We start from the raw sequence: 27,367 nt of genomic DNA on the forward strand, positions 1-27,367 counted from the left end.
CTTCAGAGAAAGAATGTCATGGAATAAAATAAATATCAAAGTCATTCACCATCATTCCTAATCTGTATACTTTGCTGTGCCTGCTTTTTGTTTTATTTTGTTTTTAATTATGTTTTTAATTAATTCAATTTTTAAAAGACACCTCACCTTTTAGAACAACCCAGGAGCTGAGTCTTCAGTTTCTCGAGTTCTAGAAAAGTTCCTCCCCTTTATGAACAACCCATCTTTCAACTCACAGAAACCTCAATTAATAATCATTTTGCTCTCAAGATGACTCTGGGGGACATTTACTCAGACAGTGTGACTGTCACCACAGTTGTTGGAACTGAAGTTATATCCACAGATGAACTTTTCTCCCTTGTTTATTTTCCACGTGGGGTGTTTCATTTAAAACAAATCCATTGTACATCCCCAGGCCCTAAATGTAGGCTGTGTTATGGATATCCTTTGAAACTTCTCTCTGATTTTCTCCAGGAAGGAGGGGAGGTAAAAGCTTGACTGAAAAGGAAAAAAAAAATTATAAGAAACAGAATAAAAACCATATTTTTAACAGAAGGATTTTTGAAAGCCTTGGAAAATGTTGTGTTCACTCACATAAGGCCCCACTGTTTTAAACATATTTTACTATAATTTTTCCTTCAAAATTCTGACATGCGAAGTTGAACAGGGCTCTTTCAGTGTACAACCCCGGGATATGGAGAAATAGAAAGAACAGTATTCCAACTAGTGCATGCTCAGTGGGGATCATAATATCGCATAATTGCTTGAAATCCACAGGCTGATCCAATGTCATCTTCAGAAATATGCAAGTTTCCCTTTGTTTTCTGAACTAGAGATATTTTCTTGCTTTAGGGCTTAACCCTTCAGCTCCCACCCCTAATTACTGAAACATGATGAGAAGTGAACATACAGCTGCCCTTCCAAAACCTACTCCAAATGTTCTGTAAGATTCTCCCAAATCTGCCAGCTTTTCTTCTAACAGAAACACACAATATGTGTTTAATTTTATCAGTGAACCTCAAGTGTTCCTTTTCACCCATTTCCTTTCCTACCTGTTTCTAAATACACACACACGCGCACACACACACTCACTCACTTACACACACACAGTCCTAAAATTTCCACAAGAAACTCTGCAAGAACAAAGAGTTGCTATTTCGGAGCATGTAATGACATGTTTAAAAGTTCATCAACTTCCTCCTTAAAAGAAAAAAAAAACCTGGCAATGAGTCTAAAATAATAATTCAGAAAGATTTAGAGGAAAAAACCCTTAAGACCTCTTCTTCTATAACATTATGTAAATCATAAATATACCCTGGTCTGGAAGTGATTACAAGCTATGAGACCAAAGGTACTCCAGCAGACACTGCTGACAATAGGCTCTGTTCTCTCATCACCGTATAAGAGGATTTGGGAAGGTAAGTTCTCGTAAGGACGAATAAGAGTTTCATGTCATTAGGAAGAATTCCCAAGTGTATGTGTTCCAAATATTAACCCTAAGTCCTGGGCCATAACTGATTGATAAACTCAGTGCAGAAGCGTGTCAAGGTGAAGGACTCTGGATGCTCCCAGCATTCACTCACTCTTCTCCAGTTCTGCCTTTTCTTCTCAGTTGTCATTGTCCCTGACCTTCCAAACAGGATCCCTGGAATGAAGAGGAGGAAGCACTATATAAACAGTTCATTCTAGAAGCGTGAGTCATTCCTACCTCAGCTCCCCCATTGCCTATCGAAGGAATACCCATTCAGATCTAAGCTTCTCAATTGCTTTTAGAAATCATTTCTTTGTTTCGTTTTTTCCCCATACTTTTACCCCGAGGACAAAAGTTTAACTTTTTCACTCTTCTTAAAGCATTGCAATACTCAGTTTGGTTATTCAGTTAACAGAACATCAAGAATTGTATTTTGCTTGATCGTATAGCATTAGAAGCTAAGGCCAGCCAACTCGAAGGGACTCTGCAATGCCATTTTATAATTAAGCAGAGCACCCGCTGGACCGCATGTTCTAACAGATGTTTCCTGGCCCCAGGTACTAAGCCAGCACATAGTAAAACTGCCCAGAGCCTCTCCCTGAGCCAAGATGGGTCAGTGTCTGGAACGACTCCTGTCTAGTGTCTCTTACTGTAATTAGAGAATGAGGCTAGCTTTTGGTCATTAATTCCATTTGAAAAATAGCCATGGCTAAATTGAGAAAAGAAAGAACATCAGAGTACTTTTAAAATTGAAAAGCCCAATAAGAAAATGGAGATAATTTATTGGTGATTTGTTATTTCAAATAGTGTTTTAGACCTTATATAAACTCTGTACAATGATTTGCAAAATTCTTCAAGATGTTTTGCAAAATTTTCACTCCATTTATAAAATGGATAAAATTAGAGGTTCCTTATGCTTAGGCTGGAAAAGAGTTTGTAGATTGGTTAGTACCAGGAAATCAAACTCATATGCTGTAGCGGCCAGTTGGTAAATGAACAAGTCAATCAAGGGCAAGAAAAACCATTCTGCCTTTTTAAAAAAATCTAGTTTTCTTTCATTACTTGTTTTCAATAAGAGACATGGGTACAGGAATATATCTATCAAAGAAAACAACAGATCAAGCAGAGCTTAAATTCAGGAGATGTGCTCCTGCAGTCAGCAAAGTCCTTATACCGTATTCGGCATCTGGAGACTGCTCTCAGCCTCTCAGCCCACTCAGTGATGCCACCCTTGCCCTTGCCCCAGGAGCTCTTGAGCCTCCCCCAACAGTCAAGCAGCTAGGGAGAACAGGGCATCCCTGGGATGTTGTACCTAGCACAGAGGTAATCCACTCTAATGGGTGAGTCCCATGCCTTAGTAGTTAAATGTTTTTAATATCACTCTGAGTACAAGTGCATGGACAAACAAAAACCAGTATTTTGCCTCTGTGTAGAGCAGACTAAAGGTCAGTAGAAACTGATGAAGTCATGGGGCCCCATGCCATGTTAAAGGGCTCAGGGGGTCCGCTAGTACAAAATGAGTAGAAATCTGGGACCCCTGTGGCCAGATCTGATTTCTTTAGAGAAAATATAAACCTACATTCTTATATGGAATCTCCCAATTAAATGTCACCTCATTCAAACACTATAAGGGTTAAACAACACACTTCTGTGGTCCAAGTCTGGCCTAGGTGCTCCACATTTGCAACCTCGAGTTTTAAGTGACTTGCCCAACTATCACTCAAGTGACTCTAGATATAGGCTACAACTAGAACCTAGAGTCTCTGACTCCTTATCCAGTGAGACCCGACTTGCGTTTCAATGATCCTATAAACCACTGAATAACTTTCAAGAGGAATTTATAGACTATATACCCTAAGAAGCAGGAACTTTGATATTTTTAGTATTATGGTTCTTTACACTAGCGTTTTCTCCTACAACAGAAAAGAAAAACTCATTTACAAAGTTGACATACAGAGGAGGAAAAGATAAAGGTTTCAGCGATTATAGGCAATCTATAACTTCAAGAAAATGTTGGTTCTCTGGCAGGTTGGAAAGGACTGAGGAAAATTTGTTTTAAACAAAGAGATGGATAGAACTCTAAGAAAGGTTTTAAAACATTTAAAACCTCCTATGTTGAAGGTGGCCCATAGCAGGGTAGGAAAGCCTTCAAGTCGAAAGAAACATATTAGGAGTGATCTGGCTTTAATGGATTTCTATTTCATATGATCCTGAGGCCAATCTGTCCTTGTCATAGCTGTTCTTTACCTCTGCTATTAAGCAACGTTGTGCCTGGAGGGAGGTTAAGTATTCATAAAGTAGATTTGTTCATGGATGTGTGTGTGTTAGTCACTCAGTCATGTCTGACTCTTTTTGACCCCACGGACTGTAGCCCACCAGGCTCCTCTGTCCATGGGATTGTCCAGGCAAGAATAGTGGAGTGAGTTGTCATTTCCTTCTCTAGGGGATCTTCCCAGCAGAAGGATCGAACCCAGGTCTCCCACATTGCAGGCAGATTCTTGACCATCTAAGCCACCAGGGAATCCCTGGTGTTCATGGATTAACTGACGTATGTTGAGTATGTACCATGTCCAAGACCAAAATCTCAAATATCTGACTCATCTTCCTTTTACCACTTATGTTGTTATCATTATTTAGTTGCTCAGTCGTGTCTGACTCTTTGGCAGCCCTGTGGATATAGCCTACCAGGCTCCTCTGTCCATGGGATTTCCCAGGCAAGAATATTGGAGTGGGTTGCCATTTCCTTCTCCAAAGGATCTTCCCAACCCATGGATCAAACCTGTGTCTCCTGCACATTTCCTGCATTGCAGGTGAATTACTGGCTGAACCACCAGGGAAGCCCAATTACACTATTAATCATTTATTAAAACAAACAAATAATGTGGTCTTTTCCCTTAAACAGAAAAAAAATAAAACCTTAACTAGCCTTATGTTGGGATAAAGCTTACATCAATGAATTAAGTAGTCCTTGCCCTTAAGTTTCCATGGATCATTAATACATAAAGAACTAACTTTAATAAAAATGTTGGAAGCGTTTTGTTGAATGCAAAGGAAAATTAATTTTCCTTGAGTCAGCTGGGAGATGTGAAAAGAGCCTCACCCTGGATGTGATATTGGGTTGAGCCTTAAGGAATGAGCAGGAGTTTTCAAGGCCAAAAGGGAGAGGAAGGTCATTCTGGGCAGAGGAAGCAGTTGGAAGAAAGGCAGTCCCACGGTGTGTTCAGCATTTGCGGAAGAGCAAGTGGTTCAGGAGAGCTAAAGCCAAGGACACATGAGAAGAATGGCAGGAAAATCTGACTGGGCTCAGTTTTAAATAAGATAATTACACAGGAGTGAGTATAACCTCTTAAGCTGAAGGTGAGGGGCACTGCCCAAGGTTTTAGAGATGGAGAGTGTCTGATCTGTTCTAAGTTAGAGAAAGATCGTCTTGCCTTCAAAAGGCTGGTGAGTGAAAGTACTGAGAGTAAGAAAGTCAATTTGGAAGCTGTCCAAACGCTTCAAGCAAAAGATGGTGACGTGCATTCAGCCCTCTGTATCCAGAGATTATATTTGAAATACGAAATTCCATAAAGTTTCAAAATGCAAATCTTGAATTTGCCAGCAACAATTTACACAGCTTTACTTTGTATTTACAACTATTTATATAACATTTACATTTTATTAGGTATAAGTAATCTAGAGACGATCTAAAGTATATGTAAGGATTTGTGTAGGTTATATGCAAATACTATGTCATTTTATATAAAGGTCTTGAGCATCCATGGAGCTTGGTATTCTGGCAGAGGCCAGGGGCTGCAACCAATCCCCTACAGGTACGGAGGGACCTCTGAACTGAATTAGACTGTAGCAGCTGAGATGAAAAGGGAAAGCCAGATCTGAAAATACCTTTTTTGAGGTAGAAACAATAGAACTTGGTGACCAGTTGAGTAAGGAAAATAGGAGGGTTAAAGATTGAATCTAAAATCTTGAGTGCCTGGGTGGAAGAACATGTCATCTACCAAAACAAAAGGGAAAGCAGGGTTTCTGGAGGGTAAATTTTGGAGAAGGAAGAGGGGCAGCTGGTAGATGAGCTCTGGCTTGGAGATGTTAAGGCTGAAGTGTCTCTTGTAGATTCTAGTAGGTGAAATGGGACTCAAGGGACTCAAGCAAAAAATACAAACCATGATCTTGACCCATGTAGAAATGCTCTGGAAATAACCTTTAAATGATATGAATGGAAACTATTGGGTTAGCTAAAAAGTTCGTTTGGGTTTTTCTGTAACATCTTATGGAAAAACCTGAATGAAATTTTTGGCCAGCCTAGCACACACTGAGAACCCTAAAGGATGGCAATTAAATAATTTGAAAACTAGTAGTAAACAAAGGTACGAAGCAGCACTTCAATCAGCTTCCGTGTCCTTTTTTATACAATAAAACTGGGAAATTATTAAAAGAGCACCAGCCTTGGAATTATGCAGACATAGGTCTGAATACTAATCATGCTATTTACTAGATGTTTGACTTTGGACAAGTTATTATGCAATCCCTGTTAGCAAGACATTTAGGTGTTTTGAGGCAGATGCTGTTCTATGGACTGGAAATACAAAGATAAATAAAGGCCCTCAGAAAGCTTAAGTTTCCTTTTCTATAAAATGAGAAGAATATAAGGAGTACATTTCAAGCAGGCTTCCCAGGTGGCTCAATGGTAAAGAATCTGCCTGCCAAAGGAGGACACATGAGTTCCATCCCTGGGTTGGGAAGATCCCTTGGAGGAGGAAATGGCAACCCACTCCAGTTTTCTTGCCTGGGAAATCCCATAGACAGAGAAGCCTGGTGGGGCTACAAGTTCCTGGAGTTGCTTAAGAGTCAGACACAACTTAGCAACTAAATCAACAACAGCAAAATATTCCAAGCACCGAGCACAGCCTAGAGAGTACTAAGACCTGTCACCTTACTATGTGCCAAGTACTTGCTATTCATCGGCTCATTTAATTCTTACATCAAAACTATGCGACAGACATTAATGTTGGTCCATTATACAGTTGGGAAACCTGAGCTTAGGTATGTCTTAGTTTCATAGGGACCATATTAAGAGTCTGATTCCCAAAATGCTGCACTTCATCTTCTTTCCTTTGCCAAAACCAAATGAGTAGGTGTAGCCAAGAATCAGAGAAGGCAATGGCAATCCACTCCAGTACTCTTGCCTGGAAAATCCCATAGACGGAGGAGCCTGGTGGGCTGCAGTCCATGGGGTCTCGAAAAGTCGGACACGACTGAGCGACTTCACTTTCACTTTTCACTTTCATGCATTGGAGAAGGAACTGGCAATCCACTCCAGTGTTCTTGCCCGGAGAATCCCAAGGATGGGGGAGCCTGGTGGGCTGCAGTCCATGGGGTCGCACAGAGTCGGACACGACTGAAGCGACTTAGCAGCAGCAGCAGCAGCCAAGAATACCTTCTCTATCTCTCTCTCATGTGTGTTTGTGTGTTTGTGTGTACGCATGTACACTTAGCCATGTCTGACTCTTCATGACCCCATGTACTGTACCCCGCCAGGCTCCTCTATCCATGGGATTCTCCAGGCAAGAATACTGGAGTGGGTTGACATTTCCTTCTCCAAAAGGGTCTTCCCAACCCAGGGACCACACTCATATCTCTTGTCTCCTGCATTGGCAGGCAGTTTCTTTACCACTGAGCCACCTGGGAAGCCCCACCTTCTCTCTCAGTTCCCTGAAAATATGAGTAATTGAACTAGAAGTTATCATCCAAGGAAGTACCAATTAAGTTGAGATAAATGTTTCATATTAACAGGAGGATAATCAAAATTCAAGCTAGTCAAGATAGTGCTGGTATGAATTTCTTTAAATGATATTCAGAATAACTGAACTAAAGATGATTCCCTACAAATGCTCTTCATCAGTTTGTAGATGGCCAAGGTTACATAGTCACACATGGTGGTCCTGGCTGCTGCTACAATCTCTTTCCTACTGCAAATCATTTTTGGAAGTAAATGGAGAAAGAAATGTAGTGAGTCAATAATTTAATATTAAAAGTATTTTGGAAGTAATTTTCACTGTTAAATAATGAAATACAACTGCTTAATAGTCATTCTGGAGTGAGAATCTTCATTCTATGACCTTTTAATGTCTTCCGTTTTGCTATCACTCTTAAATCTTCATTCTCATTACCATCACACTGGCTTGGTTTAGGCTTTCTTCATTTCCCTCCTGGATAGCACTCAACCCCTTGAGCTCTCTCTGTGGAACATGCTATCACAATTGCGCCAAATCTTTATCCTGTTCAGTAGTTCCCTTTCTCCTAAAAAGCCTACCCACATTCATGCATGAATACAGGTTGCTTACAACATTTTGACCTTCATTCCCATTGAACAGAACATCTTAGGTCCCACAGGTAGCATGCTATTTCACACCTCTGGTCCTTGGCAGTTGGTAGCCTCTCTGTATGACATGCCTTACCCCAAGTTTATCTGATAAACTCCAACTCATCTTTAAACACATAGCTCAAGAGTCATCTCCTCTGAGAAAGCCATCATTACCTTTCTATGTTCTGGTCTTTATATCCCATATGATTCTGTTTATTAAGAAATCTGTCACACTAAATGACTTATATTTGTTTACATGTTTATTTCTCCAAGTAAATGCTAAGCTCTGGAAAGAATGTATATCATCCCCTACATTTTTGAATCTCCATACAGGAGAACCCCAGCATATACAGTAGGGGCTCAGTAAATAGAACCGATTCCAGTTGTCATTATCATGGTCATCATTCTATGGTTAGTGGATGCCCACAGGAGTGTAACTTGGTAGGTGTTACATTCAGTGTTTAGAGAGGTTGATGGAAAGATAGCCAAACTCCTTGCTGTTTCTGATGAAAAGAAACGGGGGTCTCTCTAAAATAGGAAGGAAAGAAGAAAAGCTAGAGGAGCCTGAAATGTGTTCATTTTGTCACTTTCGGATGCCAGAGTTTGGGATTTTAGTGCAGGCCAAGCCACTTATCTTAGAAGGTTTTGACAAATTTTCTGGGAAAAAATAAAAGAAATGAATAAAACGAAAACCTGTGGTCAGAAGGTTACAGAAAGGAATGGCACACATTTCTGCTGGGGAATAGGAAGTGGTCTTGTCTCCCGCAGCAGGGCTGTCTAATAAATCTGGAGAGTTTTATTGACTTCATAGGCGCAAAAATAACCACCCGGAGAAGACATCGGGTTTCACTTATTTTTTTGGAAAGTAATTTTTCACAGACGCGAGGTTAAAAGAAAGTGGTTGCACGGGCTTCGGCTGTGGTGGTGTGTCTTCTGGTATGCGTAATGCAACTGGATCTCAGTTCTGGGACGATGCCCAGTTTCAGAGGTCTAAAAACCTCTGCTGAAAACCATGAGGACAGAGTGTTGCCAAAGTTTTATGTATGCAACTGTAGATCGGTTGTCTTAGTGCAAGGAGAGACTTTGATCAAGAGCGTCTGGAGGGAGGGGTTTCATTAAATGCTGTTTTCAACCCTTAATTCTACAGCTTTTATGTCTGCTTGTTCCTAAGTCTAGCACAGACCCCAAATGGCCCTGACACAGAGAAGCCCCTCCCCAAACCCACGTCTGGCTCTCCCACAACAGCAGTGAGGGGCATGGAAGGCGTTCTTGGGTAGAAAAGACACACAGTTTGGAAGGTTTTGCTCTTTACTCCCTGGATTTCAGTCTTGTGTTGGACCATTCAAAGAGGAAAACATTCTCCCCCTCTAGCCTCATGTCTGTGATTCATTAGGAAAACTTCCCCTACACAAAGACAAGCTTTCCTAAGAAAATGCTTGATAAGACTGTACATTTGTTGACTGAGTTCTTCCTTTTAAAAACATCTGGCCAAGAAGGGAAACTTCAGCCAAACTTAGAAGGTTTAAGTGTCCCTTTCTGAACTCCTTTCTATTGTCCTCATAGTCATGGAAGAAATGGCAACTTGGTAATATTTTTAACCAACCTTCATGATCATTTCTTATGGTGAACCTGCAGGGGCCTTCTCCCACAAGGCAAGTAAAACCATTTTTTCCATACATTAGTATTTCTTCTATGAATCAATAGGAATGCAGATAGAGGAGGTGTGATCTTAGCTGGTTGGTTTGTGAGTGAAACCACCTGGTGTGCGGGAGGCCAATCATTCTCAGCGCCTCCAGCAGTCTCCATGAAAGTGGACCGGCGTCTTAGAGTAGGATCATTGGATTAGAACTTGGGAAATAAAATTTAACACTACTCCATCTGAAAGAGTGACCTTGTTCGAAAGACTAACAAATAAATGGGTGGTTTCAAACTGTATGTTTTAGTAGCAGAATCCATTTTCAAAGGACAATCATACATAATAAATTGGTAAACATTTATTGAGTCTTTGGGATGTGCAGGGCACTGGGCTGGCCCAGGGATCAAACCCAAGTCTCCTGCATTGCAGGCAAATTCTTTACTGTCTAAGCCACCAGGGAAGCCTTTTACATGCATCAGTTCAGTTCAGTTGCTCAGTCGTGTCTGACTCTTTGCAACCCCATGAATCGCAGCACGCCAGGCCTCCCTGTCCATCACCAACTCCTGGAGTTCACTCAGACTCACGTCCATCGAGTCAGTGATGCCATCCAGCCATCTCATCCTCGGTCGTCCCCTTTTCCTCCTGCCCCCAATCCCTCCCAGCATCAGAGTCTTTTCCAATGAGTCAACTCTTCACATGAGGTGGCCAAAGTACTGGAGTTTCAGCTTCAGCATCATTTCTTCCAAAGAAATCCCAGGGCTGATTTCCTTCAGAATGGACTGGTTGGATCTCCTTGCAGTCCAAGGGACTCTCAAGAGTCTTCTCCAACACCACAGTTCAAAAGCATCAATTCTTTGGCGCTCAGCCTTCTTCACAGTCCAACTCTCACATCCATACATGACCACATGCATAGTATTATTTAATTTAAAATTCACTACTCTTAACATGCTCTGCTCTCATGTCTATTTTATAGATGAGGAAAGGAAGGGATTGGCTTGCTCCAGATAACATGCTGTATAACCAACCATATGAAGCAGATCGAAGTGAGGCTCCTGTGGAATTAGGGTTAGAATACCATGAACCTTTAAGACCTTCCACCTTACTCCTCTGTCAACTTGTGTCTCCTGGAAGCAACATCAAGGCTTTGTAGAGCTAGAGTTTCAAAATCTGTTGACTGGATAAATCCTGAAGTTTCTTCCCAGTCTAGTGCCCCGTGGTCCTAATTCTGGACACATAAACCATAGTAATCCTCAGAATGAGCTCCTTTAGACTGGATGTTGGTAAACGGAGCTCTTCTTAAATGGGCTGAGTCAGAGTCACTTATCACATACCTTTAAAGAATAGATTCTTCAAATGACTTTGCTCCACTAAACACTGGGGTGAATTTCAGGAATTGTGCAGAGGTAAGTATTCTGATACTACAAGATTAAATGTGCTGTTTACATGAAAACAGTACTGTCCAAGTCAAGACCGCTCTTTATATTTCTTTCATGATTAAGTTATTAAGTATTATAGAACTAACACATTTGCTTATATATTCACTGTGAATCATCTCTAATCCAGCTAGGCACAAGGATCAGGTGTTAGAATTTTTGCTTCTCATCTTAGCTAGATGTCTGTCTGGGTATTGGCTCACTGAGAGCAGAGGGCTCATCAAGGAAAGGGGGAGACTTTTGATGTCTTTGTTAGCGGTTCACAAAGGGAGAAAACTCCACAGGCTGAATCTCTTAACTCCTAACTCACATCAGACATCCCTAAATTGCCCGATTTTAGTGTTGCTAAGGGTAGGGGGGGGGAGGCTCCTCCTTACAGTGTAGTTTGGGGTGTAAATTGGTATAAAATTATTGGAGGGCAATTTGGCAATAGCTATTAAAAATGAAGTGCTCATACCCTTTGACCTGATAATAATTCACCCTCTGGGAATTCATCATAGAGAAATACTCCTACAACTGCTCAAAGATGTAAGTGTAAAATGATGTTTGCAAGAATCTGTGTTACAGGGAAAACTGGAAAGGGCCCAAATGTGCATTAATAGGCAATTGGTTAAGGAAAGTTTGGTTCAGCTGCACAGTACAATACCATGGAGCCATTAAAAAGAAGATTAAAAGGAAGATCACTCTTTGCAGACTGGCAGGGAAATATGTCTAAGACATATTGCTAGGTGGAAAATAGCATGCTTCAAAGTTGAGAATATAATCCCAGTTTTGTAAAATAATAAATAAAATGTTAATATATGCCTTGAAAAAAATGTTAACTGGTTTTCTCAGCTGTGTGGGATTAGGAAAGATTTTCACTTTCTGTGCTATATATTACAATGTTTCAAGTTATTTATGGATGTATATTATATACATGCTGTTACTTTTGTAATCAGAAAAAAAAGTAAATGTTTCTGTGGCTTGGTCTCTTGAGCCAAGAGAGCCTGTTGAGAAAGTGTGGAAGCCTAGTCCACATCCTTCAACTTGAACAGAAAACAAAACTTAGCTGATGTTGGAACAGTGATGCAGCTTAACCAAAAGGAGGACCACGCATGGAAAATCTTCTGGCCTTTAGAGTCTGTAAGCCATTGCAATAATTAGCCCACAGTGGAGGGTTATTTCACCAAGGAGCTAAAGAGAATAAGCTTAAATGGCAGTCGGATTTTGAACCACTGCTGTGGCTGAGAGGACAACTGAGGACCCGAGGCTCAAACCAAGAGGCCTCAGGGTCAGTAGTGACTTGCCAGAGGTAAAGAATAGCCATAGACAATGAAGAGGACTTTGTGTTTAATTTTCACACTCATATCAAGTGAAGATTTGATGCTATTTGTAAGGACAGGGGAAGGGTCTACAGCTTATTGATTAAGGGGACTCAACAAAAAGAATGCAAAATTACAAATACAAAATTAAGTACAGGGCTTTGGAGGGGGTGCGCCCTGAGAAAGAGAGATACCCTGGTGGGTCAGTTAGTAAAGAATCCACCCCCAATGCAGGTGACCCAGGTTCAAGACCCTGGATCAGGAAGATCCCCTAGAGGAGGAAATGACAATCCATTCCAGTATCCCTGCCTGGAAAATTCCATGGCCAGAGGAGCCTGGAGGGCTACAGTGCAGGAATTGGACACAACTTAGCGACTGAATCACCACCACCTGAGAAAGAGGGACCCTTAAGCTATTCTTCACCAGTTCCTCAGCAATTGGGTCTGCTCTGGCTTAGAGTTTTTAAACTAAGGTAACATGAAGAGTGATACATCCTTCCTTTTCTTTAAGAATTATCCTACCAGACAAGTATTTCCACTTCATACCTGGTGAAAGCCTAGAGGTGGCACCTGAGCCCTGGGAGACTGTGCTCCCAGGTTTTTGGTATATTTGCGTTTCTGGGGATGTATAAGCCCTGGAGAAGCTCTGTTTGTTGACTGTGGCAGATACCCAGTTCTTGATGCTCATAAAACTGTGGCAGTCAGAGTTGGAAAAGACCTATTAGGTCATCAATTTAGACTCATGTCCAAGGCAGGATGATTCCCTATTGTGGTTGGTCCAAGCCTTCCTCCAGGCAGTTTGGAAATATCTCGAGGGCCTAACTCTTCTGAAGGCTGTTCCTCTCTTCTGGTTCCTGGGAAAACGCTGAGGCATTTGGTGGGGGGCGGGGGCGGGGGAAAGCATTTTAGAGCCACACAACTACTTAATTATATCATTCACCTAGATTCCTATCGATGTTTTCCACAGGAAGAAAACAATTCCGTGTAAAGAAACTCTCGTATCTCTGGCATAAAGTTGCCATCAGGGAACAAATCACTGATTTTTTCGGGTTCCTTGTATTTCAACTTTGGTGGTGAGTTTCTTTTTAGCTTTAGGAAAAGAGCAAACTTGTTTGAATTCTCCATAGCCAGGGTTATCAAGAATGAGTAATATTTAATTATTTAGCAGCTTTCTAAACACTTATTTTGAGACTGTTTACTTCTGTTTTTGCTCAACTTGATGTGTTCCCAATTTTTATTTTAGGCTTCCAGGGGGCTATAAAAATGGGGACTCTGAAAGCTACAGTTTTAATTTCCCCATGGTTCCTTGTAATTCTAAGTTGATAATGAACCTAATCACCTCCAAAATTTTGGTAGCTATTTTTTTTTAATGTATTTTATGGAAGTATAGTTGATTCACAACATTGTGTTAATTTCTGCTGTACAGCAAGGTGATTCAGATGACACACATCCACCCACACATTCTTTTTCATATTCTTGTCCATTATGGTTTATCACAGAGTATTGAATATAGTTCCCTGAGTATACAGTAGGATCTTGTTTATCCATTCTATAAATAGCAGTTTGTGTCTACTAACCCCCAAATCCCAACCTATCTCTCCTCATTAGTGGCTACATTTTTGTACAGAAGGAGAATTATCCTAGAAGAGTGGGCTAGAATTGTTATTGACTGATTAATGTATATGTCCTCAGTACAATCTCTTATTCCTTATGTGGTTGTTGGTTTTTGTGGGTTTTTTGACTTGAAAATACTCAAAGTCTCTTTTTTATAAGTAATGCTACTAGCAAATATAAAATACTCAGAATAATGTATTAGTTGGATACTTGCATTTGGAAGTTTATTGTCTTTTTAAATCGACACAAGCAGGCATTTGTTTATTGATGCTAGTGACATCAGTATTAGAACTTTTATCAACATGCAACATTCACCAACCTTTTTTTCTTAGAATTCCTAAAGATGGGCTCCCAGTTAATCAGCTATTAAAAAACTATCTGTTGAAGCTGAGTTAAACTTAGCTGAGTTTAATTAAATTTTAAAAGTTGACTGGGAATTCATCCAAAATGCACTCATCAAAAGACAAAGGTATTTGAAAGTAGAGGTAAGAGATAGGATTATGGGGGAAAATTAATTTTAAACCTCTTGAACTGGAAAAATGGTTTAGTGATAGAAAAGCTGAAGATAAAAATTTTACTTTAAAAACAGTTCAGTACTGTATATCTGTCCCTAGGATTTTCTGTGGCACGCTCCTTTCAGAAATGTGCTTGCCCACATTACAAAATTACTAAGGATAATGCAAAGTGAAAATTGCTGAAATGTACAAAATTACCAAAGGTACAACATCATTTGGAAATAACTATATTTTCCCAACCTAAAAACTCCAAAAGATTTTTTAATGATCTGTGAATGTACTTAAATGTAATCTCATAAACAAGTTAAAGTATTTTAGCTGTGCATTAAACAAATTCTCTTTAGGAAGAATAATGAAATTACATGAATTTAGCACTGTCTGGAAAAATATGGACTATAAAATGGAAAGTTAATCCTGCTGGTAATCTCATTAATGTGGGTTACACTGAACTCCTTACAGGCAAATAAATTGTTAGCTCTTACATAGATGGATATCTGTCCTGAGTAGAATGTTTGAGACATGTTTGGCTCAGTAATTATCAGTGGAACAAATAAGCATGCTTTGTTCAGATAGATCTCAGATTGTTCACTGTTTGACATACAGTTATGTTTGATTTAAATAATAGCTAATGAAATGACAGTAATTTTATGTATTTACAATCCTATCTGTGCTCTGAAAATTAACATGTCTATATTGGTCAAGCCAACTCGTTAGAAAAGATCCTGATGCTGGGAAAGATTGAGGGCAGGAAGAGAAGGGGTCAACAGAGGATGAGATGGTTGGATGACATCATTGACTCAATGGACATGAGTTTGAGCAAACTCTGAGAGATAGTGAGGAACAGGGAAGCCTGGAATGCTGCAGTCCATGGGGTCACAAAGAATCAGACACAACTGAGTAACTGAACAACAACTGGTTAAGAACTTGGTTTAGAAAGAAAAGAAATTAATTTGTTCATAGAATTTTAAAAATTCAATAGTAGAATAGATTCAGCTTCTCAAATAACATTGTCTGGATTCTGACTCTCTTCTTTCTGTTTCTGCATCCCGATTTTACCACTTTCTATGCTGTTCTCCTTCTTTGGCAAATATTCTGGCAAAGACTGAGCCACTTAGCAACTTTTAGTAGGAGTATATTTCTTTTACAATAGGAGCTGACCTCCCATTGTCTTAGCATGGGTTACATGCCCATCACTGAACCATATAATAGTGCTGCAGTGGTTTGATGGTACCTTAGCTTCCTGCGGCAGCCAGAAGAAATTACCACAAACTGGGTGGCTTAAAAAAGAGGAGTTTACTTTCTCATTTTTGGAGGTCAGTAATCAGAGGTCAAAGCGTCTGCCTCCAATGCGGGAGACCTGGGTTCGATCCCTGGAATGGGAAGACCCCAGGAGAAGGAAAGAGTCGGACATGACTGAGGGACTTCACTTACTTAATCCAAAATCATGGAGAAGGCGATGGCACCCCACTGCAGTACTCTTGCCTGGCAAATCCCATGGATAGAGGAGCCTGGTGGGCTGCAGTCCATGGAGTCTCAAAGAGTCGGACACAACTGAGTGACTTCACTTACACTTTTCACTTTCATGCATTGGAGAAGGAAATGGTAACCCACTCCAGTGTTCTTGCCTGGAGAATCCCAGGGATGGGGGAGCCTGGTGGGCTGCCGTCTCTGGGGTCACACAGAGTCGGACACGACTGAAGCGACTTAGCAGCAGCAGCAGTCCAAAATCAAGATGTCATCAGGTCTGTTCTCCCTTCAGAGATTCTAGTAGAGATTCTGTTTCTTATCTCTTCCAGCTTCTGGGAGCTCCAGGTTTCCTTGGCTTGTAGCAGCTTTACTCAGATCTCTGCTTCAGTGACCATTTTGCCTCCTCTTCAGATCTGTGTATCTCCTCTGTGCTTTTGCGTTCATCTCCCTCCAAGTAAGAACACACTTGATTATATTTAGTGCCTTGTGGGATCATCCAGGATGATCTCATGTCAAGAACCTTAATTTCCCCTGCGGAGTCCTACTCCAAATAAGATCATATTCACAACTTCCTGGGACTGAGATGTGGACATAACTGCTGCCGGGACACCATTCAGCCCACTCTAGCTGGTAAATGTTTACCAATCTCCGTGACAAAAAAGGAAAACCCTTATATACAATATTTGCCTACCTCTGTGGTGTAAATATTGCCACCACGTCCACTTTCGAGCTGTCAACTGGAAGTCACTGAACTTGGGGTTGGGAAAAGATGCACAGTAGCAGAGTACTCTATCGGACTTCCACCATCCAGATTCAGTAGATGTAAAAAGCCTTAAGAGCATAGATAATAGGGTAATGAATGCAAATAATTAGAAATTAGTGAGTTTTGAGGACCTATTCACTTCGTTTTAAATATAATTTATTAATTATATATTCATAGACTTTAATTTTCAGTGGTGATGATGTTTAACAACTGGCTCACAAAATTCCTGAAAATTTATCGGTGGGTTCAGAAGAGCTGATGTGATTCAGCACCAGTACCACTGGGTAGAATCTGCTACCTGATCAGGTCGGAGTCATAAAGCCTAAAACATAGGGTCAGCAACATGCAAACCACCCAGACTGCAAATGAGGTTGGTGGTTCCTTAAGAGAACGCTGGGGTGCTATTAGTTAAGAAAGAGAAAATAATATGGAAAAGACAAAAAAGACAAAGCCACTTCCCATCATTGTTTACAGAGATATTAATGATTTCAGGCTTAGAAAAAAAATTTAGCAGTTTGAAACTTACAGGTATTGTGGCTACATATAGTTCTTCAAATCAGTCTCTCTACCTGAGATAAAAATCAGTTTTCACATTCTCTCTTTTCTTGGTTCATACAATCTGTTTTTAAGCCTAGACATATCTATCCCAAGGCTTCCCTGCTGGCTCAGATGGTAAAGAATCCACCTGCAATGCAGGAGACCTGGCTTCAATCCCTGGGTTGGGAAGATCCCCTGGATTTTTTACCCACTCCAATATTCTTGCTTGGAGAATCCCATGGACAGAGAAGCCTGGTGGGCTGCAGTCCATGGGGAGGCAGACAGTCAGACATGACTGAGCAACTCACACTTTCATATCTATCCCAAGGCAATAAACCAGAAAAAGACATAAACCAATGGTCTTTTCTAGAGTATCTTTTAAAAAAGTTTTTTTAAACCTTTATTGAGATACAATTTATACATCATGCAATTTACCCATTTAAAGTGTGAAATTCACTGTTTTCTGGTATATTCTCAGAGTTGTTCAACCTTCACCACAATTAATTGTAGAACATTTCCATCACTCCCCCACCAAAAACTCTGAGCCACTCAACTATCATCTTCCAATGCCTGCACTCTGACCTATTCCCCTCGGTGACCACTAGTTATTTTCTTCTCTCTAGATTTGCCTCGTCTAAGAATTTCATACGACTGGAATCATATAATAATTGTTCCTTTGTGACTGGCTTTTTCAATTAACATAATGTTTTAAAGGCTCATCCATGTTTTAATATGTGTCAATATTTCATTCCTTCTTATTGCCAAATGGTATTCCATTGTAAGGATAAACCACAAGTTGTTTAGCCATTCATTTAGTTGGTGGCTGTCTGAACTGTTTCTCCTTTTTGCCTATTACGAATAATGCTGCTGTGAACATTTGTGGACAAGTTTTCATGTGGACATAATTTTCATCTGTCTTTAACTTAAAAGTGGCCTTTTAAGTTAAAAATTTTTAGTGAGGTTTCTTATATTCCACATGCTGAAGGGAACTACCATTTAGGAATGAAATCAGAAAGGCCACATACCGAATTCCAGTTCTCTTAGATTTTGGGTCACTACCTCAACCCCTTAAGAATCCTGGGACTGGTTCAGTCCAGAGGAGGACTCTGCTCACCAACTCCAGGATGGAGGAAGGCGCTGTTTGTCAGAAGAATGTAGGAGGTGACTTTGGGCAAATCACCGAGTAGGTTTGATAGAATTTCCTCTCACACGCAAGGCCTGGCCTTGCCCACAGGAGGCTCATAATCATTAGTCCATCACAATGCCATTTGGGCACTCTCCATAAGCCAAGTATAAAGAATAATAAAAATAAAATCTTAGTCTCTGACCTGGAAATAAGAGTCATGGGGTTTGGGACACTTGCAGAAAAGAGGGAAATTTTTAGCTTCTCTGATAGAGGCCAGTAGAGAGCTTCATTTTCTCCCATGAGTGATGGGAGGAGTTCTTTCCAGTTCTGTCTTGCAGACCTGGGATGGAGGGAAAAAAAAAAAAACCTTCATATTAATTTATACAGCAGCTTTCTTCCAAAAAATTCAGAGTGTCTCAAACAGTCTTTCACTCATTCCCCTGAGGGAGTTTGCATAAATGTGCATATGAAATTATTTCTTTTAAAATTTACACTCTCCAGTTAGCCAGTCCTGGGCAGAAATAGAACTGGAGAAGCAGACCTCCTGACTGAACATTCCACTATAATATTTTCAGTGAGCTTCTATAAATCAGTGCAGAGCCTTAAAAACAGGATCTCTCCATAATATGCCGGGACTCTGCTCCCTGATGACTGACGTTCATTTCCACAGGGGCAAAATTTTCCCTTCCGAATGAGACTCAACGGGCATGGCGTGCACCACGACCCTCAGGAACCTCATTCACTTACCGTCGAGGGCTTAGGCCCACCTTGAACCAGGCAGCCCAGATTCCCTCTCGCAGCTCAGCCCTCCTAACCCAGCTGGAAACCTCTCAAGAATCTTGAGACTGGCTCAGCCCAAAGGAGAAAGTCCTGCTCCCCAGTTGTGGGCAGAAAGCTGTGGTCGTCCCTCTCCTTCTGCCACCGTCGTGTCTCCATGTTGCTTGTCCAGGGAGCCGCACTGCCCCTCAGAGTCATGGGGGTCACAGTGAGGCACATACTCCGTTTGTTTCCCAGAGCCCAGCCAGGTGCCTGGAAGCAAGGCTCTCGGAGAGCTTCCAGCATCAGGCATACACAGGGCCAGCCCAGCTCTCCACCCTAAACCAAACATTAATTCCTCCTGTTGGACCTCTTCTCAACATATTCTTATTTTGAGGTTCTGATCACCCATCCCTGAAAAAAAAAAAAAAGTTGTGTTGTTGTTATTGATGTTGTTAGAGTTACACTAGCTCATGTATTTAGAATCTCAGGGAATCACACCTGGGGAGTATCTATGTGCACTGTTCTTCCCACCCGCAGAAACCTCTGGGCTTCACAAATTCCTTCACAGGGACACTGGGGGAATGGGAAGTCATAATCTATTTAGCAACAAAAAGTTTAAACTTGTGTCCCATGCTGCATGCAGCCTCAGACATATTTTGTTTCAGCCCCTACACTCTTAATTAACCATGTTTAAATTTTATTTAAACTTCATGTTTGGACTGGTTCCACAGTTTGTGGGGTCTGGTGCAATGTGAAAATGCAAACCCCTTGTTCAACGTTGAATAATTTCACGTGACACCAAGCACCGAGACCCTTCTGAGTACCAGTCTCATGGGACTACACAGATTGCTTGTCTGTGAAGCCATCAGCCCTGCTGCCAACATTTAAAGAGCAAAAGACTCTTAACCTCTCTCAAAAACTAGAAAAATTTGGTGCGCTAGTGTTTGTTCCCCAAATGGAACACAAAATTGACTGGTGCTGAGAAGCCGCTTGCATTACTTCGCTAGGGCTACTGTGACAAAGTCCACAGACTGAGTGACTTCAATGACAGAAGTTTATCTTCTCACAGTTCTCAGGGCTACACAGCTGAGATCAAGGTGTCAGCAGGATGGCTCTTCTAAGGCCTCAATCTTGAGGTTTCCTTCTCAGTGATGAGCACCCCCTCCCTATATCTTCACAGGGTCTTCCCTTTGTACTTGTCTGCGTCCTAATCTCCTCTGCTTATACAGACACCAGTCACCTTGGATGGGAGCCCATCCTACTGACCTTTTAACTGAATAACATTTTTAAAGGTTCTGTCTCCAAATACAGTCAGATTCTGAGGTACTGGGAGTTAGAGCTTCAACATATAAAATTGTGGAGGGAACCCAACACAGTTCAGTCCAGTATCCAGTTGTTCCGGCTTCCTTGGTGGCTCAGACGGTAAAGACTCCACCTGCAATGCAGGAGACCCAGGTCTGATCCCTGGATTGAGAAGATCTCTGGAAGAGGGAATGCCTACCCTCTCCAGTATTCTGGAGAATCCCCTGGACAGAGGAGCCTGGCAGGCTACAGTCCACAGGATTTGCAAAGAGTCGGACACAACTGAGTGACTAACACTTTCATTTTCACACTTTCCCTTTAGGGAACTGAAGGCACAGTGCTCCAGGTCAAAGCACCAGCCCTGTGCTCAGCAGCTGCCATCCTCCGTGTTGTGTGGGCTCTGTTTTCGTCCCATTTCCTCTCAGAGAGGCAGCCACGCTCCTCCCGGGAAGCATATGGGCGAATTACACTATCCACCCTGACTACATACTCCCCGAAGCTCTGCCTACTAAGGTCGCTACTCAAGTGATCCTTGAAAGCAACATAATCAGTTTCTTAAACACGAAAACAAAACATGTACCCATTCTGTCATAAGACTTCAAGTGCAGAGCAAAAAGAATTGCCCTGGGGGTACAACTGACTACTCAGAGACTCGATCTGCAGGTTTTAGGAGAGGAAACTCACAGCCACCACAAACCTCTTCCTGGGGCTGATCCCACCGAGCACCACCTGACCATACAAGGGACGGCTCAACATGTCAGTGGGAACCCACCTCTACAGCTCCTTGGAGGCGGCACACTCCCAAACAGGCCTTTGTACCTATTTGCTGAAATGTTAGCCAGATTATAGCTGAAAATTCTGCTAATTCTGGGGAAGTTTTTGGTCTTGTGCCTGGAACTATTGAAACATACATTCACACCTACCACATGTAACACTTAGCAGCATAATTTCCAGCACAACACTTTCATACTTTATTTTTAAAAGAAACAGAGCAGAGACTAAAGACCTGCACTCTGCAGCTTTTTGCAGGAGGCTCCACAAAAGGTGGAGAGGATGGCTTCTGCGATGAAGGGAGGGTTGTTTTGCATTTTTAAGGGAAAGGAGCCACACAAACCTTTGTTCAGAATCAGGGAACTCAGGATGCTGAAACCTAACATTTGCACCTGCACATAAATAGAAAATAGTAATAATAATAATAATAATGTGCAAGGCTCTGGCAAAAGAGCAATGATTATCTCATAAATCCCAGCGAAAGTATTTTAAAACATCTTACTGTAGCCCCTTTTGTGTTAAAACTGAAAAAGGGAGGTTCTTAAAATTTTAAAGACTCTCCTCAGACCAGCTCTGCGCTAAATGCCGATCTTTTCTCCCAGCCAGGGCAGTTCCCACCCCACTAGGTTACTTCTAAACAGGCATTGTCCTGCCGGCCTAAATTGCATGCCAGAATTACAAAACCCGCTCACTTTACACCAACGTCTCTATTTAGACTGCAGAGTTGAGAAAGCAAAGGCTATTTCAACTTCAACTCCCTTAGCAAACAGAAGAAAAGGCATCTGACCCGCCGACTTTTCCAGCTGGTCCTTGGGTCTGGTCGCCGGTCTCCGCCGCAGCGCGCGGGCGCCGACCGCCAGTCTGCCACCAGGGGGCGCAGCATCCTTTGTCCTGACACAGGCATTGAAAGCAGGCTATGCAGCTGGCTGGGTCTCCCCGAAAATCTGACTTTCACTCCTTTCATGGTTTCTCTCTGGAACCAACCCACTCCCCGGGCCGCTTCATTCATTTTAAAACCGTTTCTTCTTCCCTGATGCTCACAGTCTCCCTCCATCTCATCTCAGATCTGGGCATGTTACTGGACTCTGGGCAAGTTTCTAAAAGGGCTTTTCAGAGGCACCAGCCCAACCCCAGCTGCTCTTCCTCTGCAAAGCTTAGGAGACCCGGGCCCCAGCTTATCATTTGCTGTCACTTGGAGGCCCCTCAGTTGAGGATGTTTCTAAAGATTCTTCCAGAATGAAGGAGCCTCAAAGACAAGACTAGCTTCCTGGAAGAATTATTACATTCATTCTCTAATAGCCCTCCCCTTCCTCTCAAGAAATAATAACAAACAAATGAAATGACCCCCCCCCTCCCCGCAGCAACCCTGCAGTATTCAGCTTCACCACCCCTCCTGCCCCTGAACAATCTCAGGTCACCTTTTGCAGGTAGACACCTACCCATGGGGACCAGCTGAAGCATCCTTTCAGCCACACCTCTTACCACTCCACTGTGCACCCCAAGCAAGGCAACTGCCTCCTCCTACCCTCGACAGCTTGGCTGTATCTATTCTCCAGTAGAAAGAAATCCACCCAGATACCAGAGACTCAGTGTTGTCATCTTTCAGGGATTAAAAAAACAGCCGTTTCTACTTTAAAACACACTCGTAGCCCTGCCCCTACATACAGACAGAACACAGACAAAATGCAAACCCTTAGATCCCTAAAAATCCACTGTTCTGCAGGAGTAGGGCACAGAGTTCCTATCCAGGCCTTTGAAAGGCAGCTGCTCTATTTACATGGAAAGATTTCAAGTTTACAGTGTTTTCCCTGCCTCTCATTTTAGCCTCAGAACAACTCTCAGAGACAGGCAACAAAGTCTCAAGCCCAAGACATCTGCTCCAGTCCTGGAGCTAGTACAGGGAAGGGGCAGCACTCAGGTGACCGGGGTCTGAGGAGAGCTGTGGGTCCAATTGCTGTCACAGATGAGCTGCAGGTTATCTGCACTGAGAGAGCCATGGTTTGGTCTCCTGAAAAAGTCTAGCGTGAGTAAGTGCCTAGATGGGGCAGGAAGAGAGGAAAGGAAGGGGTGATATTAGCTCTAACGTGACCCTTCTTTCTATCTCTGGCTTTCTTCACTTCCATTTTCTCCCCACTCACCTTAGCTAATGCAGAAGGGTGGAAGTGCTGAGCCTGGGGACAGATAGCCCCAGCCAGTCCACCTAATGTGAGCTGGCTTCTCCTTCTTCATAAAGTAATGATAAGGTCTGTCCGATATGGAAGAGAGTCACTAAAGGACGAAAAAGGTCAGTGGTATTCTGGACAGGGGGGAAGAGCAGAGTGGGAGACTTTTACTTTCATTTTATGCCCCTTTATATTTTGATTTATGCATATTATTACTTTCATAATTTGATTTTAAAATTTTTATTGGGGCTAATGATGCTCTTCAGAACTGCTGTAGTGATGACTTACGTAAAGTGTCTGGCGTGCACGTGGTCTGGCACGGAGTTGATGCTTCCTGAACAGTAGTTTACTTTAGCAATCACAAGACCCTCAAAACTGAGCAAATGGACTGCAAAATCAAGAATCTCAGAGTATAATGCAGACTCTGCTCTCAGCTTACTGTGTCCTCTTAGGAAGTCAACTACCTTCTCTGAGCCTTTGTTTCCTCATCTGTAAAATTATAAGGTGCAGGCCAGTTGATTTGAAAAACTATGGGGAGGACAGAGCAGGACTCACCTCCCCCTCCAAAGTGACCAAGGCACCTTTTAAAACTCAGCTACACGCTTTGCAAAGGAGGTCTCTGAAGCTTGAGTTCATCAGAGACCCTTCCTAAAAGTTGTCAACTAAGGTTGGCGGAAAGGGCCAGACACAGCTGAACAAGTTTCAAAATAATACAGGAATTAAATTAGGAAACAAAAATACATCAACACTCTGGGAAGGCCATCAACTTAAGGGGGGAGGGAGGTGGAAAAAGATAGTTTCGGCTCTTCTTTGGGTGCAGTTGGCACCATGATGATTTCCTGACAAAAGAGTTGTCATTGATTGGCAAAGGGGATGAAATTCAAGGCCCAGCCAGGGTTAGCCCCAGTCCAGTCTCCTAGGCTGAGAGTTTTATGTGGGCGCAGGGCTGGCCTTGGAGAGACTAGACCCTCCCCTTAACACAACCATAAGGAGAGCTGCCCAGGAGAATTGGACAAAAACACCTCTGAGGTTTCTTCCAACATTACCTGAACCACCACCACTATCACCACCCCAACAAAAGTGGGGAGACTGGCTCATAGAAGGCAGAGATGCTCAGACAATAACACTTCAGCAGCTTGACTGGGGAGACCTTTTCTGGGGTAACCCAGCTCCTGAGAAGCCAATGGAGGCTTGTTTCTGGAACACGCATGGATTCACTTCCCACCCTGCTCGAAATCAAATTTTTCCTTATAGTCTCCTTTGCCAGCGCTGGGCCTTTGGGGAGAGGATGGCAGGTAGTCTGATGGGTAGGAAGGTTGAGACTCCTTTCACCCTGTGGTCTTCTTCCTATTTAAAGCAGCACCGCCTGTCACAGCAGCCTCTTGCCAATATTGCAGGCAGGAATATTTTTCTGACATTGTAAGGGGGGTGTTCAGAGCATATGGGAGGCCCTTTCCCAAGGCCATTGCAGGGTAGAAATTGGTTTCATCCGTTCCCCAGGAGGAATCTTCAGCCTCCCCCCGCCCCCACTCTGGAGGTCAGACTCAAAAAATATCTATATTTCTATTTTTTTCAAAAAGAAAAGTGGAATTTTTTTTTTTTTTTGGTATCTCTGAATTATCTGACCAAGCCTGTTACAATGACATCTCCTCCCAAAGCCCATGTTGTCACTGCCTAAAGAGAAGGCAGTGTTTTCTGTTCTTGTGGGATCTGAAATAACGGTACCAAAGTATGGGGGCACTTGAAAGACCCCTCCCTTTTTTTATGAGGCTAGCAATCTGAGAGAGGGGAAGGGGTGGGGGAAGGAGGTTCCTGTAGAGAGGCATCCGCAGGTAGCAGCAGCTCTGCCTGATTTCCAGAGAAAAACTAAGTAAATACAAACTGCTCCATCAATCATCACGCTTTGACAAACCTATATTCCTCGAACTTCAGTGTCTTTCAGAGAAATACCTTCTGTTGTACATTACAAGTCAATTTCAACGGCAGTTCTGAATGTCTGGCCACTTGTTAAAATGCTTTCTGCGCTTGCTTTTCTGTGTAGTTCTTTTCTGTGCCCGTTTGTATCTCTAATAAGCAGCATTGTTTATTATCCTTGGGTCCGTGCCCCTGGGACTGAACTGAAATAGAACAGGAGTTCCGAGTTTGAGCGCTGGAAAATACTTCGGGTTTCCCAGGCCCCTGAGGGTTCTCTGGGGCAGAGGAGAGAGCCGCGTGGGGAAAGCCCACCCATGTGTGTGCGCCCTGCGAAGGGCAAGCTTGCAAGAGTTGTTCCAGATTCCCTTAGGTCCTGGGCAAGGATGCCGAGATGAGTCCACAGGAAGGAGGCACATGGGTATGGGAAATGCCACTAAGGTCTGGGACTAGGTGTGTGACTTAAGGGCCAAACTGTCTAATATTGCCAGGATCATAAAAAGAGACTGTGGCGCGGGAAAGGTTCTGAGCTGTCTTTTAGGTTCGAAGTCTCAATACTCATCCCCGTGCAATTAATTCTCACGAATAAATTCTCTTTCTTCTACATAGCCCCTCAGTCTCTGTTGTCAAAACGAGCATCCTAAACAAGACGAGGATTACCCCCCTTCTTCCCTGCAGTTGCCTAATATTTCTCCCCATTTCGTTTTCAGCCGGGTGCTTTGTGACCATGGGGATGGATGGAAGCGCGTGCGCCGAGAAATAAAGCTCCACTGTACCCCTAGCTACACAGACTTTCCGCCCCCTCCAACCCCCAAATCGGCCCCTCCGTAAGGCCTCTCCCAATTCCACTGCTCCCGAAACAGAGGGGGGTTCGTTATCAAAAAGCAGAAACCCGCATCGGAGATACAACCCGGCATGCCTTCCGCGTCTGGGGGAAATTTTTCCGGTTTAGCCCAGCCTGCGTTTAAACGTCCACCCCAATTTAATGTCAGGGCGGGATCTGCCGGAGAGTTTGCCGGAAAGAATGCTATTAAACCGTGTGAGCTAGACCCTGGCTGTGTGCTTCCCAAGCGAGACTTCTAGACCCAGGGCCCAGCCCGAACTGTCCTTGCCACAGGTTCCTGTGAGAGACAAGCCCCTATCCGCAACTTCCGAAATTTCCTCCAACAGGCTGCAAAGACTGCTCAAATTGTCCTTCCTAGCTCCACTCCCTCATCCAGTTTGTTTTAAAATACGGAGATTCTGTTTGCTCGAAAGAACAGAGTGATTTCCCTCAAGCAACTCCGGCAAGAGCTTTAAGCAGCCTCTGGGTTGCAGCGCGTCCAAGCGTCTGAGGAGTTTTCCGAATTTCCAGAAGTAGTAAAGGGAATTTTGGTGCCGGAGAAAGTGCGGGGTGTGCGAGTGCCGGGTGGGGGTGGGCGCCGAGGAAGCCGCCTGGAGGCTTTTTTGTTTTTTAAAGCTAGACTTGCACCGAGGTGCCAGGACAAACGGCACCGCTCCGTGATTTCCTAATTTAGAGAATCGAGCTGAGTTTGGGCCCATTCTTGAAGCCAGGGGCCCCGCTCAGCGCACTGTTACCAGCTCTCCAAGAGCGAGCAGGAGCGGGCACAGCTCATTGGGTACTGCCAGGCGCAGCTGACTTTGTCCGCTGCTCCCGGCTCCCCGCTCCTCTCCCTTCTCGTGCCAACCCCAGAGCCACCCCATCGCGGCCAGGATTGCACCGGGGAAGTGAGGGCCGAATGTCTAGGCTGCGGAATCTCCCAACAGGTAGTTTCACCCGGAGCTGGCAAGGCTTAAATATCAAAGGTTGGGGCGCACGGGCTGCATTAAACCGGAGCACGGACGCGGTCACCAATGGAGCAAGGAGAAGAAAAGTTGCTTTCTGGGAGTCACTTTAAATAACCCCATGTTCTCTCCAATCTCCAACTTCTCTCAAAATAGCGCAAGCTGTGCCGTTTGGAATGGCACTCAATGAGGCTAAATAAGCAGCTTCAGGCTGTAAACTCATATCCGATTTGAGTTCTTTTTTCCCCTCAGTAGTTACTAGAGAACCCAGCTCGGCTTTGGAGCGATAGGTATTTATTTCAGAATTGGGAGATTCGCCTTCGAAACGTCGTAGGCTCCAGGGCAAAAGAGGAAAAGGCTGTGTTGCACTTGGATGATATAATTGAATTATGCCTTTCCCTGGTGTGCAGTGAGGAAAAGCAGGATGCCAGGCAGTATGTGGAATGGGCGGCGG

The 27,367-nt window shown here is 43.0% G+C and overlaps 1 protein-coding gene across 9 annotated transcripts in view; it reads right to left on the reverse strand.

The window, feature by feature from the left end:
* Positions 1-344: 344 nt before the first annotated feature.
* The window catches only part of LOC120863756, a 60,903-nt gene continuing 33,880 nt past the window's right edge, over positions 345-27,367 (reverse strand). For 2 of the 9 annotated variants that reach the window (XM_040240324.1, XM_040240329.1), the window contains exons 2-5: positions 18,426-18,563; positions 16,489-16,628; positions 1,584-1,645; positions 345-498 (exon numbers count right to left, since the gene is read on the reverse strand). In XM_040240324.1, the coding sequence (XP_040096258.1) occupies positions 388-498; positions 1,584-1,645; positions 16,489-16,628; positions 18,426-18,563 (451 nt within the window). In that variant the 3' untranslated portion in view covers positions 345-387. Of the gene's footprint in view, positions 1,646-15,761; positions 16,246-16,488; positions 17,246-18,425; positions 18,564-21,296; positions 21,452-27,367 lie in introns of those variants that run through there. The other 7 variants (XR_005721077.1, XR_005721074.1, XR_005721076.1 and 4 more) reach the window with 7 other exon arrangements.

The sequence above is a fragment of the Oryx dammah genome, unplaced genomic scaffold (assembly GCF_014754425.2).
Source record: "Oryx dammah isolate SB20612 unplaced genomic scaffold, SCBI_Odam_1.1 HiC_scaffold_1, whole genome shotgun sequence".
Classification (NCBI taxonomy): Eukaryota; Metazoa; Chordata; class Mammalia; order Artiodactyla; family Bovidae; genus Oryx; species Oryx dammah.